The sequence below is a fragment of the Etheostoma cragini genome, chromosome 14 (assembly GCF_013103735.1).
Source record: "Etheostoma cragini isolate CJK2018 chromosome 14, CSU_Ecrag_1.0, whole genome shotgun sequence".
Classification (NCBI taxonomy): Eukaryota; Metazoa; Chordata; class Actinopteri; order Perciformes; family Percidae; genus Etheostoma; species Etheostoma cragini.
Genome location: NC_048420.1, coordinates 17,488,671 through 17,503,718, shown reverse-complemented (window position 1 = coordinate 17,503,718; position 15,048 = coordinate 17,488,671). Strand labels below are relative to the sequence as shown.

The 15,048-nt window shown below is 39.5% G+C and overlaps 1 protein-coding gene across 1 annotated transcript in view; it reads left to right on the top strand.

Annotated features, from left to right (window-relative positions):
* The window catches only part of LOC117956284 (oxysterol-binding protein-related protein 10), a 62,384-nt gene that overhangs the window by 18,219 nt on the left and 29,117 nt on the right, over positions 1–15,048 (top strand). The window contains exons 4-5 of the mRNA XM_034891268.1: positions 2,863–2,931; positions 9,022–9,219. Coding sequence (XP_034747159.1) covers positions 2,863–2,931; positions 9,022–9,219 — 267 coding nt within the window. The remainder of the gene's footprint in view (positions 1–2,862; positions 2,932–9,021; positions 9,220–15,048) is intronic.

Below are 15,048 nucleotides of genomic sequence, written 5' to 3'. Positions count from 1 at the left end.
CACACACACACACACACACACACACACACACACACACACACAATGACTCTGTTCCAAGCTCTTGCTCTATGTTGCGGAAGGCCTCCACTGTTCCCTTGAGATTACTGTTTTCCTGTGTGTCTGTTTATAAATGTGACAAGTTTCCAATTTCAGTAAACTCAGGTCAGTTTCATGAGTTCAGCTATTTGCAGCACTGTGTGCAGATGCAGGTCCTCCACCAGCTGAAAAACCTCTGTACAGTCCCACAAAGTCCAGGCCCTCTCTTTCTTTCTGTTCCACTTTTAGTCCATTGGCTTTTTTTAGTGAGTCTAAAAGTGACAGACGTTATTTTCCCATGCCATTTTTCAATTCTAATGGAATCATCTCCCATGGGACTCATTCAATATTCCCGCTAGAGTTTTAATGGTCTTTCCTGGCTTTCTTTCTCCTCCTGTTATTATGACCATCGTGGCCTGCTAAAATGACTTGTTTTCTTGTAGCAGCTTCTTGCTGATGCAACCTGCCCCCTGCACCTGCATCTCCCTAAGTTCAGACGTAGCCTAGCTTGATCACACGTTGACAAACTGGACATTTACACTCCACATAAACTAGTTGTTGCTTAATATTTACACCCAGTAATGGTGTAACTAATGCTATAGCTTTATGTTGTGGACATTTGCCAAAACGCAGTGACATAACTTAATAAAAGCTGATGCTGAGGAGGGAATGATTTAAAATTTTAGAAAGCTAACAGGCTGTGGATTTATTTCTAGGTATTTTGATGAATTAACTTGTATTAAGATAGAACAAGTTGAAACAGATGTTAAAAGTTTTTCAATTTTTTTTTTACATGAAAGTAACAGTATTGAGTCAACTCAATTGGGGGAGTTTGGTCTCGATACAATTTATGTAACATTCATGTGTTATTGAGAGATTTACTTCATTTTCTGACTCCCTCTTCATACTCTCTCTATAAAAACAAACACAAAGTACATCCAGTGTTGCAGACCTTAATATGCCAGACAAATAAATGCCATGTCGTGCAGACGAGTAATGCTTTCTAATTAATGAAATCAGTCTGTGTTTTCTTTCTAACTGAGCACCCCACCTAAAAAAAAAGCAAAAAGAATTGAGCCAAATCATGCTTAATTTAGTGAATATAGTCATCAAGATGAATAAAATTAAAAAAATAAGAAAGCATTTTTGAAATGGAACCCCCCCCCCCCCCCCCCCCCCCCCCCAAGACTGACACTCCTTGCAGAGCTGAGTTTCCAAGTGTCATGTGTAGCTTCTCCTGCTTGTCTGAATGGAGAATATTTTTAGCACTTCCATTGACAGAAGACTTAGCGGTTTAGGGGAAATATGGCAGCACACTCATGCTGCTTTTTTTTAGCATGAGAGTGTCACAAAATACCTCTGGTTTCATTTTATTTTAATGATAACTGTAATGGGTGTAGTAGAACTACCTTTTATCCACAACCACACTTTTTTAATATCATGGTTTCACATTTGGGCATTTTTAAGGGTTGTAGCGTAGACGTCCAGGGATTAGTCGTTGTATGTGTGGGTGATGTCTGTATTTCTTGTGGGGTGTATCCCCATTTGCCTGATCTAGTGGAGAATGAGGCAAGACGTAATCCAAACTTTATTTCTTTGGCAAACTTTTGGCATTAAAGTTGATTTTGTACTTGAAAGCTCTGAAGGTGCTTTTGCTCTTGGTCTTTGCTGCAGCTGTGAATGAACAAGCTGATGTTGGGATGTTTGAAATATGTTTTCAGTGAAGTGAATGATTTCATAACACTGATGGTTACTAGTCAACAGCTTTTGCAAAAATCTGAGTGGCATTTCCGGTGTCAAAGACTTTTGACAAATTAGCTTCTTTAAAGCTGGTGATTCTATCTTGAAGCATAATGTCCGTGACTGCCAACTGTGCCAAACAGGGATTATATTTGTTGACTTGGTGGATGAAACACTCATTGTACAGTAAAGCTGTAGGAATGAAGGAATTTAATGGTGAATTGTAGGTGTGGGATAGTGTTATGAAGGTGTCTTTAGAGAAGTTGCTGTGGTTAGATGATGGAAAGGGTCAGACCGACATGTAACATGAGGGGGTTGTGTTTGTGGACGTTGATTTAACCCAGTACTGCAAGGACTGGTGGGAGAGATTTGGATTTTAAATTGATTATGGAAGATGGCCCGGCTGCAGGCTGACGCTGGAATGCCACGGTTCCATACGGAAAACACTATTGGAGAGAAAAACGGTTTATGATAGAGGAGATGTTTTATTTTTCCGCAACACAACTTTTGTAAATACACCTTTTAAAACCTGAACTACACACCAAAGAGCGGGCTGGCGGAAAAGAGACCCTGGAACTGCTCCTAGCACACGAGCGGGCTATCGCTCCCGATGACCGACGCTAGCTGGCCCGGCTCCAAAATGCAAAACCACACGGTGGCTGGGTGAGTCAGTTTAACAAAGTTAGGTAGCAAATGTGTACAATCATCCAGGCCATCTCATTCTCACGCAACACGCAGGTAGAGCTGACCAATACCAATAAGGTTACATGCTAGGCTAGCCTTTTGGAGCTGTGTGTTCTTTGTGGTACAAGCCCAGGTTTGCTTTGGCTTTGCAACAATACCTTGTATGATATAAACATTTGTTACATTTTGCAGACAAATGTCACTCTCAAAAGAAAACAAGACAGTGTGAATGTTGTGATTATCTTACCTAAATCTGTAAAAACTAACAAACTCTGTTGAACAGTATAAAGGAGGAATGCTTCTTTTGTACTTATTGAGCCATACAGCACCTTCCATGGTGCCTTGCATTGGAGCAAAATCTTTTCTCCATTAATCTGTTTGTATTTGTGAATTTGGTTTCAGGTGAGGAAGCTGAAGGGCTCCGATGAACACTTGAGTGTGGAAAGAGCAGGAGGAGGCCAGGAGGTGCTAGTAAGTCAAACACACATCACTGAGCACTTAAGATGCACTGCACTTCCTCTTTGACAAAGATATAGTTTCACCTTTAAACTCTGGACAAGACAGAAAACTGCAACAACTGTCCTGCGGTGTACATTTTCTTTTCCATGCTGACAGCCATTTGCACAAATGCTCGCTGATTCAACATGTAGCTCTTTGCTTTACTTCAAACTGCTGCACAGCTGGAGCAAAGGGGAAAGTCCAATTACTCTGCTCAGCCGTGATGAGAAAAGCAGTCCAAACGCGAGAGAAAATTGGATAAGCAAGAAAAGGTGGAAGGAGGAAGACAGTCTATCACTGTTTTTCCTTCTGCCCTGCGGAGCTGAACAGGCGTTTTGTTCCTGTTCGTTGACTGTGCGGCATTGCCACTGCAGCTGCTGTTATTACTGTACCCACTGTTGTGGTCTAATCCTTCCCTGAGCTACACTGTCTGCCTCTCAGATCATTATCGCAGCTACTCTGGCAATGTGACAACCAGCAGTGGAGGCTCTGCGACATCTCTGATAACAGAATACGTTTTGCAGGATTTATTTATTACACAAAAAGGACCAGGGCAGGATTCATTGTCCTGATATTTATTAGAAACTACGAAAAAAAGTCCTCACCCATTTTATACTGTTGATCAATACAGATTCAGTAAATATTTGTCTAACTTGCCTTATGGAGGCTTTTATTTTGAAGTTGATGAGGTAGAAAAACAAACACAGTATGAGGTTGAGTATGTTGGTATTTTAGTTTTTTTTCAGCATAGATAGTGCATTACTTGTTTTAAATAGACATAGATGGGGGACAAAAGCAGGAACACCCAAAGATATTGTGTAATTGTAAAATTGTATCACAAATTGTAACCACATGCCATTTGCCAATTGGGCTGAATCAAAACTTTTCTTATCTCTCTCTATAATTCAAACACACAAATATGCTTTGATATAAGTAAGAAAAAAGCGCTCAAAAGATTTCAATTTCCATTCAGATTTTTTCATGCTCAAATTATTAAATGTGCATAACAACATGTTGATAGAAAAGCACCTAATAAAAGACAAACAAACCAAGAGTTATCCATAATCGCCGACTTAATGATCCTTCTTGCTGTTCCTCAATTTGTAAAGACAAACCCGTCGAAGGTTTGCTCAGGTTGCTTCCGATACACAAATTTCCTGAATCTCTACAACGCAGGTGTCCAATGTAAAATTAGCACAACCCATAGAGCCACAATGGCCGCATTTAAACACCAGGTTAAAATAAACTGGAATTAATCTTTAAAGCATGATAAGATACAACTGTGCATGATGCACCTGTGGAGCGATGAAATAAAATCTAAAACTGAACTCTAAATCCAAACCTAAACTGTTGGTATCTATGTCAGAACTCCCGTTAAATATAAATCTAGCTTCAGTTGGTGTTTTCACACAGATTTCATTACAGTTAACATCTACATTTCCATGACAACTGGGCCAAGTCCATTAGCTGATATGATTAAAAACGGTCCATTATGTAGCTATTCATGATGATAACAAAACTGCTGTCTTTAAAGTCAAGAATGAAGTTTGAAACTCAGTCAAAGAATCTAGTGCTACTGTATTTCATCACAAGTATTTCTTTTTTATAACTATAGAGAGGCAAAGTCCCTCCCCTTCCGGGGGACCACTATGGGACCTTAACTTGGAAAAAGAGAGACAAATTATCTTTGATCCTGTTTGAATTGAGCATGAATTACACATGGTGTTCATCAGTTTGATAGATAATTTTGAAAGTCAAGAAAGTCTGTTTATTGTTAAACTGTTGAAGTATAAAGTCTGTGAAAATACATAATTATAAAGAATCCACACTTCAAAATCTCATGGATGACATGTGTTTTGTATGTGTGTATTGTTCCAGGGATGTTATAACATTGCTTGTTCTCTTGCTTATGTGCTGAAAACACTTCACTGGATAACACATTAGGTAAAATAACGTTACACATGTTGTGCACTAGAGCTAAGCTACGCTAGCTAGCAAGCAAGTTGAGCATCAAGCTAGGTGACGTAAATTGTGTGAGACGAGAGATGTAGTTCACTGAACGGTTTCACACAAAACGTAGTGGTCATATGACAAACCTACGGCTAATTAAGACTTTCTTCAGTTGTAAAAATTATCTTTTAAATTGACAAACATCAGATTTGTAATCCCTGGCTCAATTTGATCCGGATCAAAAATTGATTTGCCTCGCCTCGTTCACTACCATTCATATTTTTTCCAAAGATAGGTCACATGGACCGGAAGTAGAATGGCGTGACATTGGCTCTCTATACTGGTTAGATATACATTGCCAACACCTGCTTTGTTAATAATTTGGTGGAACTAAGAAGTACATAATCTCCTCAAAGCTAGAGTCGAAATCATTTGATCCACTGTGTACAAGAAAAAAAACATGGTAATTTTCTGCCTCTTTGAAGCCACATTGACAGTTTACATTACCGACATCGCCACATCGACATTGTAAGAAAGCTCCTTGTTCAATAAAGCAGAACATTGTTATCTTTGTGGCTGGAACCTTCTATAGATTCTCATCCGGACAAGTGGACCTTGGCTCTGATAGACTGGTGGCACTGCAATGTACATTATCAGTTTGTCCCGTTACAGTGGTTGTTCTGGTTGCTACTTTCAAACTCTAACTTAATTGTCCTGGTGTCAGAGTTTCAGTTAAATCCAGTTAAGAGAAAGATAAGAGGCCCCCAAATTAGTCTTTTTATGCTTCCGCACAGCCTGTGAAAGCATCGCCAGTATTAGAATTTAAATGCAATACAATACAAATTAAGCTATCAGTACAATAACACACAGGGCTGTAGCCAGGTTTTTAGAAATACTGAAGTCACTAAATTGTCCTAGCAGAACTGCACCTAAAAATTCTTTATTATTGAATTAATTATGGGTACACGGTTAAAGTATTGTGTTATTCAAGTCGTGTCCTCCTCCGGCATCTCCACAAGCAAGCAGAACAGTAGGTTGACTGCCTCCCCTTTCTCAAGCATTATAGACATATCTGTTTATCAAATGGGCAAAAACAATGGGAAAATGCATAGATTTCAGTCAAATATGGTAACACAGACATTGCCTTTATCACTGAATAGCTAATTGTGTGTAATTAGCGTTGTTCCCTGTAGTCCAGAAAATGACATGTCAGCAGCTGACCGTTGCTCCAGCTACCCACGCTGCCTCTCACAGGGCCAAGTCCGCCCACGGTCGAGTGACAGCAAGCACCTGTGAAGCAGCAAGCATCAGGACTTCTTTTACCCATGAGCTTAGTCTGTCAAGCAGAGCATACATCTTGCCTCTTCATGTTTATTATTAGAAGACTGGAGTTCCAATCATGGTCCTAACTTACCAAGGCCTTAAATTTATATCATGACTGTATTTTCAAATTTGGTTTGTAAGGGTAGAAGTCACAGCAGTTGTGTATATGTGTCCTCTATGCTGTCTGTATTTCTTTCTTAATTAAACCATTCCAATGTTTTACTTTCTGATTTTGCTGTGTGGTGACTCCAATATAAATGAAGGTCCCAAGATTACAGCAGAAATCTTTTTAAGTAAGTCATTTGGTCCTGTAATTTAAGCCATAAAACTCCTTAGTGAAATAATAATCCAGTGTTGAGAATATTTTCCACTCTTTACTTTTTCCAATATAAATCAATGTGGTTCAAGTACTTTCAAGTACTATATATAGTGTGTGTGTGTGTGTGTGTGTGTGTGTGTGTGTGTGTCTGTGTGTGTGTGTGTGTGTGTGTGTGTGTGTGTTTACTGTCGTTCCCACGCAGCCGGCTTAAGACCCAAGGTGATCATGCTTTTGATCAGATAAAGACATACCTGTTTAGACAGGTGTTTGGTTGACTGATATGCACCTGATCTGCACATTGTTTTTCTTGTGCCCTTGTAAAAACTTATGTCTCTAAAGCACACTTACTTTACAATAATGACCATATTTCTGATAGAGCTTTAGTTTGATCATACAAAGTCCAATTTAGGCATTACAACCCCTATATTTAGCATGTTCCTCAAACCTGTGCTTGATACTTTTCCTTCCATTACTCCCCCTCCCCCCCCCATTCCTTTCCCTCTATGCATTTTATTGGTCGGACATTCTTCTTTCCATTCCAGTTTACTGAAATGCTTGGGGCTTTGTGCCAGTTTTGAAGGACGAAACCTCAGCATGTCTTTTCTGTTCGCACTCCTGAAATGCTGTTTCCTTTTCTGCATACTCACGCCTCGTGGCTTAGCCTTTCACAATACAACAGTGTTCCCTCCTGTAAGCTGATTATTTTCTTCTGACACACAAGGACCTGCCCAATATAACCCTCTCCTATTCAGTGTTTGCATTGAATCACAAGAAAGAGATTTTATTTTTGTAAAATGTGATGTTTTAAAATGCAGTTTTACCCTAAAAAACTACTCAAAGAAGCAGAATAACAAGCAATTCATGCTTAGTCATGTACAGTATGTGACTGTTAAATAATCATGTTATTTATAGGTTTGATGTTACAGGACATCAAACCTATAAACCTTTCAGTGAGCAATGTCATGGGGTGGAAATTGTTTTATTTGATCTTTGAACTATTTTATTTTCACTGGTGCCGTGACCAGACCTCTGTGCTCTTCTGAGGTATACAGTGTTGGTGCCTAGTCTCTCTGCGCTGCTGTACACTAATGCAGAGTAAAGACAGAAGAGAGAGATAGTGGTCTGACATGGCTTCCTGTGTGAGCACAGAGGTCAGCAAACTGAAGAGACAAGCAGAACAGAGGGAAGGCGAGGGAAGCATCAAAATGAAGAATGTGATGTGACTTTAGCTCTGACACAGAACAAAAACAAAACAAAAGGGTTTACTACCTTCTTTTTTTTTTTTTTATAAAACTCAGTCCATTTGTCAGGAAAAAATGTTTTTGAGAATTTGGTTAACTAGAGGCCAAACTAATGGGATCTCTGAAAAAAGATGCCTGTTAATGATAATTTATTTAAAAGTGTACATAATACAAAATACTTTACACACAAAAAGGCCACCAGAATGTTGATAAATAACAGCAGTAACACATTCATGCACACAGATACAAGCAATTGAATTACTATTAATAACTAGATGAATGCAAATACATTATTATAAACATGCGTAACAATTTGCTAGCAAGCATTCGCTTGTTCCAGCTTCTTGTGGCGATTTACTTTTTTCACTGATTCTTGGACGACTTGATTTAAAAATGGATGGCATATTAAAATTTGGATTGTTTTACTGTAAAATTTTTGAGGTGTTGGTGTGAGTGAAATAGTTAAGTAAGCTACCTTATGTATGCAGTACAGGAACTTCTTTCGCAGTCTTCTCTCGCATACGGGTCATTTTCCTCTGGTAATCTAAGACACACAGACACAGATTACAAAGAAAATGCCTCAAGGCTAAAACTGAGTCACATGTTTCATATAAAAAGTTGCAGTTTTGTCAATTTCTGACAAATATATAACAGCCAATAGCTAGTTATTTAAATGTTTTTATTTGGTCAAAATCTGCGGGCCGGAGATTCTTTGTGGTACTGGTTTTAAGCTGTTCAACGTTAGCAAGAAACCTATCATTTGAGTAACTGAGGAAAAAACCAAACACTACCCAACTTTATTGGTTTACAGGTATGGCCAATGTTAGCTAGCATTAATGTTATCAATGTTAGGTACTGTCTTTAAGAAGATTTTATTTTTTATAAAAGCTAAGGAAAGGCATACTAAAAGAGCTATTTCTACATTAGTATATGCTGCTTAGTGCTTTGTGACTCCCTTGGTTTATTCCAACGACTTTAAATACTAAACTGACATGCAGGTTTTATCTTACTTGGCTTATACTAAAGAAGCAAAAACCATAAACGTTTCTTTTTTCTGCACAAAAAGCTTATTTGATTGGGGGAATAGAAACACTGGCAGTCCTTATTGAAACGTTTTTATGACATAGTTTTTAGGAGCATGCTCTTCCTTTACATTACCATGCTCCTTTCACATTGGAATTCCCACACTACTCTTTCTCTTTCCCTTTCTGTGCCACCCCCTGCCTCCAGGGCTCCTCAACCTCTGGTCGGACCCGTAGCTTCTCCCTCCTCCCCCACCTAACCCCATCTTCATCTCCGGGTTCTCAGAGGCACCTGAGCAACGCGGCCTCATCCAGCAACATCGTCACCATCACCCACCACAAATCTCCGGCTGCAGCTCGGCGCGCCATGAATATGTACCCGGGACGGCTGCTGGAGGTCAAAGAGGTGGGTGTCAAAGGCATAACAATATGTTTTACCCTTTGCCCTCGAGACTTGAAATTCAAAGCAGATGCCTGGTCGTTTTTAACATAAACAAGTGGAGATAGATATGCCAAAACAATATGAGTTTAATTTGAGTTGCATTACAACTTTGGTCTTATTTTTAAAGTTTTGGTCATCATTTCAACACAACTAAGTAAAGTTAGGTAGATCAAAAATTAGGCTAGCCGAACCACTAGCAAGTTAATCTGCTAGTATGTTTACTGCAGACTGTGCAAGCTATAATTTTATCTTGTATACACATGCAGTACTGTGCAAAGGTTTTCTGCGTGTCATCCCCCCCATCTCTCTCCCACATTCATGTCTATCCACTGTCACTTTAAGAAAGGGAAAAGCCCCCCCCAAAAAAATCTTTAAAATATAAATAATGATTGTTTATTTTCATCAATTTACAAAATGCAAACTGAGCAAACAAAAGAAAAATCACATCAATAATAAGAAGTGGTCTTCATGAAATCACGACACAGGGACAAGAGCAAGCGCCAACTATGCACAAAAACGTAGTCAGACGTACAACTTTTTGGCTACAAATCTGCAAAGAAGACCACTTCTGGCCAGACTTCTCCAGACAGTAGGTGTGTATCTGGGTCCCACTGGTTTCTGCCAGTTCTGAGTTGAGGTCCCTGCCGGATCTTAAAGGTCCAGCAGAAATCTTCCGAAGTTGAAGGGAAATAAGCATGATGTGTTTTTTACTAAGTTCATTTGGTAGACCACTTCGTCGATGATCTTCAAAGTTGCCCGACTTTTTACAAGTGTACCTATAAGAATTGATGCAGATTTGAAGGCAAAGGGTAGTAACACCAACTATTGATGTGATTTAAATTTTCTTTTGTTCGCTCACTTTGCATTTTGTATATTGATACAAATATACAATTATTTATGGTTTTGAAAGCATTCTTAGTTTACAGCACTTTTTCAAAACTGCCTAAGATTTAAGTTACGTTATGTGCTTCTTCGCTCAGATTTCCAACATTATAGGTGGACAAGGTAATTAGGCTACTGAAAACTAGCCCACTGACACCTTCAGATGTCTCCATGTCCTCATGTGAATCTTTGAAGGTTGTAGTAGTCCCCTGAGTCGCCCAAGATTGGATACTTTTACTGTTCAAATTCTTTTAATATGTCTAACACCTGGGGGATTGTTTAAAACCAGTATAATCGTATGCCTGCTGGATGTTGATGCATTTCCAGATCTTTGCAAGTAACTTGTTGTTATTACAAATAGATGGATAGGATAAGTCAGAATAAACTTTATTTATCTTTTAAAGGTAGAATATGTATAGAGGGTTTTCACCGACGTCACGTTCTGGGCAGTAACCCAGATGCGCGGCCATATTGGAGGCACTCTGTGTAAACAACTGAACAGAATACAGTAGAGTATTGTGCAGTTTGGATACTTTAAGTGAATGTAGCAATGTCTAAACAACAGAAAAGTATCCAAGTTCAAGGGAAAATATAGGAAAGGACTTGGACCACAAGAAAAGGCGCGACATTCTGAGAAATTACAGTTCATTGGTGGTGCAGATCCCTACAAGTTGACTCCCTCTTCTTCGACCCATGTAATGAATGCAGAGCTTCAACCCGTTAACCTGTTTCTCCATGTGTCTGTGTCAGTTAGACTTGTGTGTTAACGCGAGGGGAAACGTGGCAGATGGAAATAAGAACAAGCTGAACAACATGCACACTGTTATCAGCTGGGGGTTACACACCCAAGTGGGACCTAAAGGCTCTTTGTTGATGCCTACAATCATCCTACACTCACCAAAATGGTTAATAAGTGATAATTGAGGGGATTACTTGTGTATTAGTCTACATATTGTTTTGTTTTTTTAAGGAAAGCACTGAATATTATTCATTTTTTTATAAAAAATAACCTCTAAAAATATTACAGTTGGGATTAAACAGAAAAGATTTTGATGAAGTTTACCAAGAAAGGTTTTTCCTGACCTGTCTGAACATTTAGTATTTTGTGTGGCCTTCAGTGCATCTACACTTGTCTCAGGTGGGACACCGGTGCAGTGAGTTCAGCAGAAATTTCTGGCATCCTGGCAGGCTTGACACCGACTGCAGTGTGCTGAGTCTTTACTGTAAGTTCAGCTTTGTTGGCATTTACTGGTATATATTAATACTGAGTAACATGGCCAGTGACAGAGGGAAGAGCTGATGGCGCGTATGTTGTTGAATCAGGGTCAGCGTGTATGGTAATTAACAAATTAGATGTTTAAGTGTCCGTGTGTGCAACCAACAAAGAAAATAAATGGTAAAAGTGCCGGTAAAAGCTTGTCCATATGAAACATTTAAGATTCATGTCCATGTTGTGCTTTTACTACGATTTAAATAAAAGACAGACATGCACATCCTGAGTTAATTAAAATCCTTCCACTTGAAATTTCCAAACAGTTTTGATTTATGTTGAAGTTCAAATCCTCATTAATTCTTTCCGCCTCAGTCACCAGACCTGTCAATTGTGGTTACCACTTCATCCTCATCTGCCACATCTCGGTACACTCAGCACAGTCATTCACTGCTCTCTGCTTATCTTTCAAGAGACAATTGTTTTTTTCCTGTCTCATCTTAATAGCCTTTCTGCAGGTGGTGAATACCATGCAACCGATTAGGCCTTAAGTTTGGTTTGTGAAAGTGAAAATGATAAAGACATTAAGAAGATGTGATTGCATGCCTGGATTTTAAACTATAGAGCCATTAGCTGCAGCATTTTTGCTTTCACTCTTTTGTTTAAAGATGAAATGTGCTTTTTGTATTGTTGCCAGGCAGCTGTGCATCTGGCCGCTGATTAATAGAGATAAGATAACTCATCATAAGATGATATGAAGCCTCCTTCCTAACTGCTAAAAGAAACATGGTCAAGGAGAGACAAGAGGCTTTCTAAATGTAAAGCACTACTGTCCATGTAAACTGCTGGCACAGGGAAGAAAAATAGAAGCGGACAGGGGGGAGGTCATGTTGGCAATCATGGAGAATGTTGAAGATAAGCGCTATGGAGCAATTTAGCATCTTTCAGCTCACTTTGGGGGTTTTACAGCATGCAGCATTTGTTTGATTAACTCTCACTGCTAAGCACCAAACAGCAGAGACGAACATAATGAAGCATTTAACAGCTAAAGGCCAGATAATTCCCTAAGAGAGAGTATTGGACTGAAATTCTCCAGGTGGACAGGAACATGAATGATGTTACTCAATGTCTGCTTGATGTGTAAATAGCCAACTGCTTGCTAACAAGTTTGCCTTATCTAATCTATTGCTCTGTTTGATTTATCAGTGAATTGGTCTATAAATCACATGTTTTAGAGCTCAATGTGAGGATTTAAATGTGCCCTGTGAAGTTTTCTTTTAAACAAACAAAAGCTAAGTTTCCTCATAAAACAGTTGCAACACAGATTGTGTACTGCATGCATCTATGCTTACTAGCCTATGGTCTTCCTCTTTACTTCCTTTGTTAGCTCATTGCTGCATTCTTGGCATATTACTGCCACCTGTAGATCAGTGGAATAGTGTGAAACCATTAATAGGAATGCATATCGAGCCATAAGCATATTCACAGTGCTGCTCAATGTCAAAAACTCACGCACTTACCTTTTAAATTGCTTGTTTTGTTTGACAATCCAAACATTGATAGGTATCCAATTTAAATTGATGGGAAGAAATGGAGAAAAGCAGCAAATCCTAATTAGTGTATTGGCTAAGTGTCTTAGCACTAATTACCCATTTGTTTATCTTCTTGTTCTTCTTCTTAAAATCATTATTTATTGTTTATTCAGAGACATATTTTAACCTTGTTGCCAGTTTAGAGGTTATAGGGATAAGAAGAAAATATTTTACCTGTCACTATCTGATCCTCGCTGCAGAAAAAGAAAGACGACTCTCATTTATGTCTTAAACTGGAACAAAGCAGCTTTGTATGGTGTAGGGGGATTCTAATGCACCACAGGAACAAAAAAACAACGCATGCCTAAGAACCTGTAATGGTATTTAAACCTCACAGTAAAAGCTGAGCCCATTTGATCTCCTATACTATAACTGGAACAGTAGGAGGTGCCACACCAGGAGATAAACTGTATTCAAAACTTGGCATATACCTCGATGGCTCATCTGCTTCCTCAGCTTGTCATTCGGATGACACTGTTGAAGGAGCATCAATATTTCATGCAGAAGTCTTTCTTTCATGCCTTTCTTGCTTATTGAAGGCCTGGCCAGCTCCAAGTTGTTAAATTCTCTATTCAGATGCGCAAAGCTGTGTGTCTTTCTCATCCCGCTAAGAATATCTCACCTAAATGATTAACTTTGTGACAGAAAAAGAGCAACTAGCGATCAGTGTGAGTGAAAAGTAATCTCTCACCTCTCAGGAGAAAATTCGGTCTTCTCAAGTGAACTTGGGACAGTTTGAGTAAACACAGAGCAGATGGTGTGATCATTGAGCAAAACAAACACTCCTTTGGTGCTTGTGTTTTCTCTTCAGGCGGAGAATACCAGGCCCTCTGATGTGTGATTCATTTTCAGTTTTGGTTGGTGCTCCCTGGGACTGGATTCATGCTAACATTTAGTTTCTCTCTCTAAATCCTCTGTTCCTTCTCAGCCTTCTTCCCTCCCACTTTCCTTCCTTCCTCATGTCATATGTTGTCCCTCCTTTATTCACAACAGGCCTATAAACTGAACTTGTCTGACAGTTTGGCACAGGGCCGGGGGAGGCTGGATTTAACAGTAAAGGTGTTTGCTTACACTGTGATTTATGCACCCCTGTAGATAATAAAGGCCAGAAAGCTGCTGTGTGCTGATTTATCAGTAGATTTATGCTCAAACAGCAACGTTTGGCACATTGTGGTGTACCTTCCATTTATTTTCTGGTCACTATCGCTTATAATATTCATAAACACCCCTCTGTTACTTTTCCATAAGACGTCCCCCCCCCCAACCAGCTACAGCATAGAACTTTGGCTCTTTTTCAATCAGTCATGCAGGGTAAGTGGTCTTTGCACCTCCGTGATTCTCCACATGATTGGCCTCCTCAGCACTGCCCCGTTGATCCCCAACCTGCCCTCACTCACTGACCTATCTGAACACCAGGCAGCAGGCTTAGACGTACAGTGGGAGCAGCAGCTTAATCCTCCATTTGTTGTTGTTGCAGGTTCAACTGGTCAGGAATGTTTTTGTTTCAACTTTTGTTTCTCTGTGTCAGCACCCCCGCTGTGCAAATGAGTCAATGTGTTATTTATTTATATAAAATAATACGAAAACATTTGAATTGTAACAAATTACTGATTTTTATTTTTTATTTTTGTACCTTGGCATAACCTTGAGGAATGGTTTTGTTAACATTTTCCGGAGCCATCTATGTTTTTCAAATAGTATCCTGTTTCATTTCATTTTGTTAAATTACAGAATGGATACACAGCACTGAAACTCGTAATATATATTCAGTGTAGACAACACATCTTCCACATGCTAACATTAAAGTAGCAATAAATTGGTGAAGTCTTGGTTTGAGTGCTCAGGTCATCGTCATGATGTCCCCTCCCATCCTTCTGTCCATCCATGCATGCATCTGTCTTTCCACTGACTGTGTGACAGTGGGAGTCAGACCAAATTACCATCTCTCCTCACCCAGCTTGTCATGGCTGATGTGAACTCATCAAATGCCTCGACTCACAGTGCAGCAGCACCACTGGGCACTTACACCGCAGCAGCAGAGCTGGATCACTGGGGTTAGGCTATTTCTGGAAGCATCACTGGTCCTGTTGGCTCCAGAGGGGGGGGGGG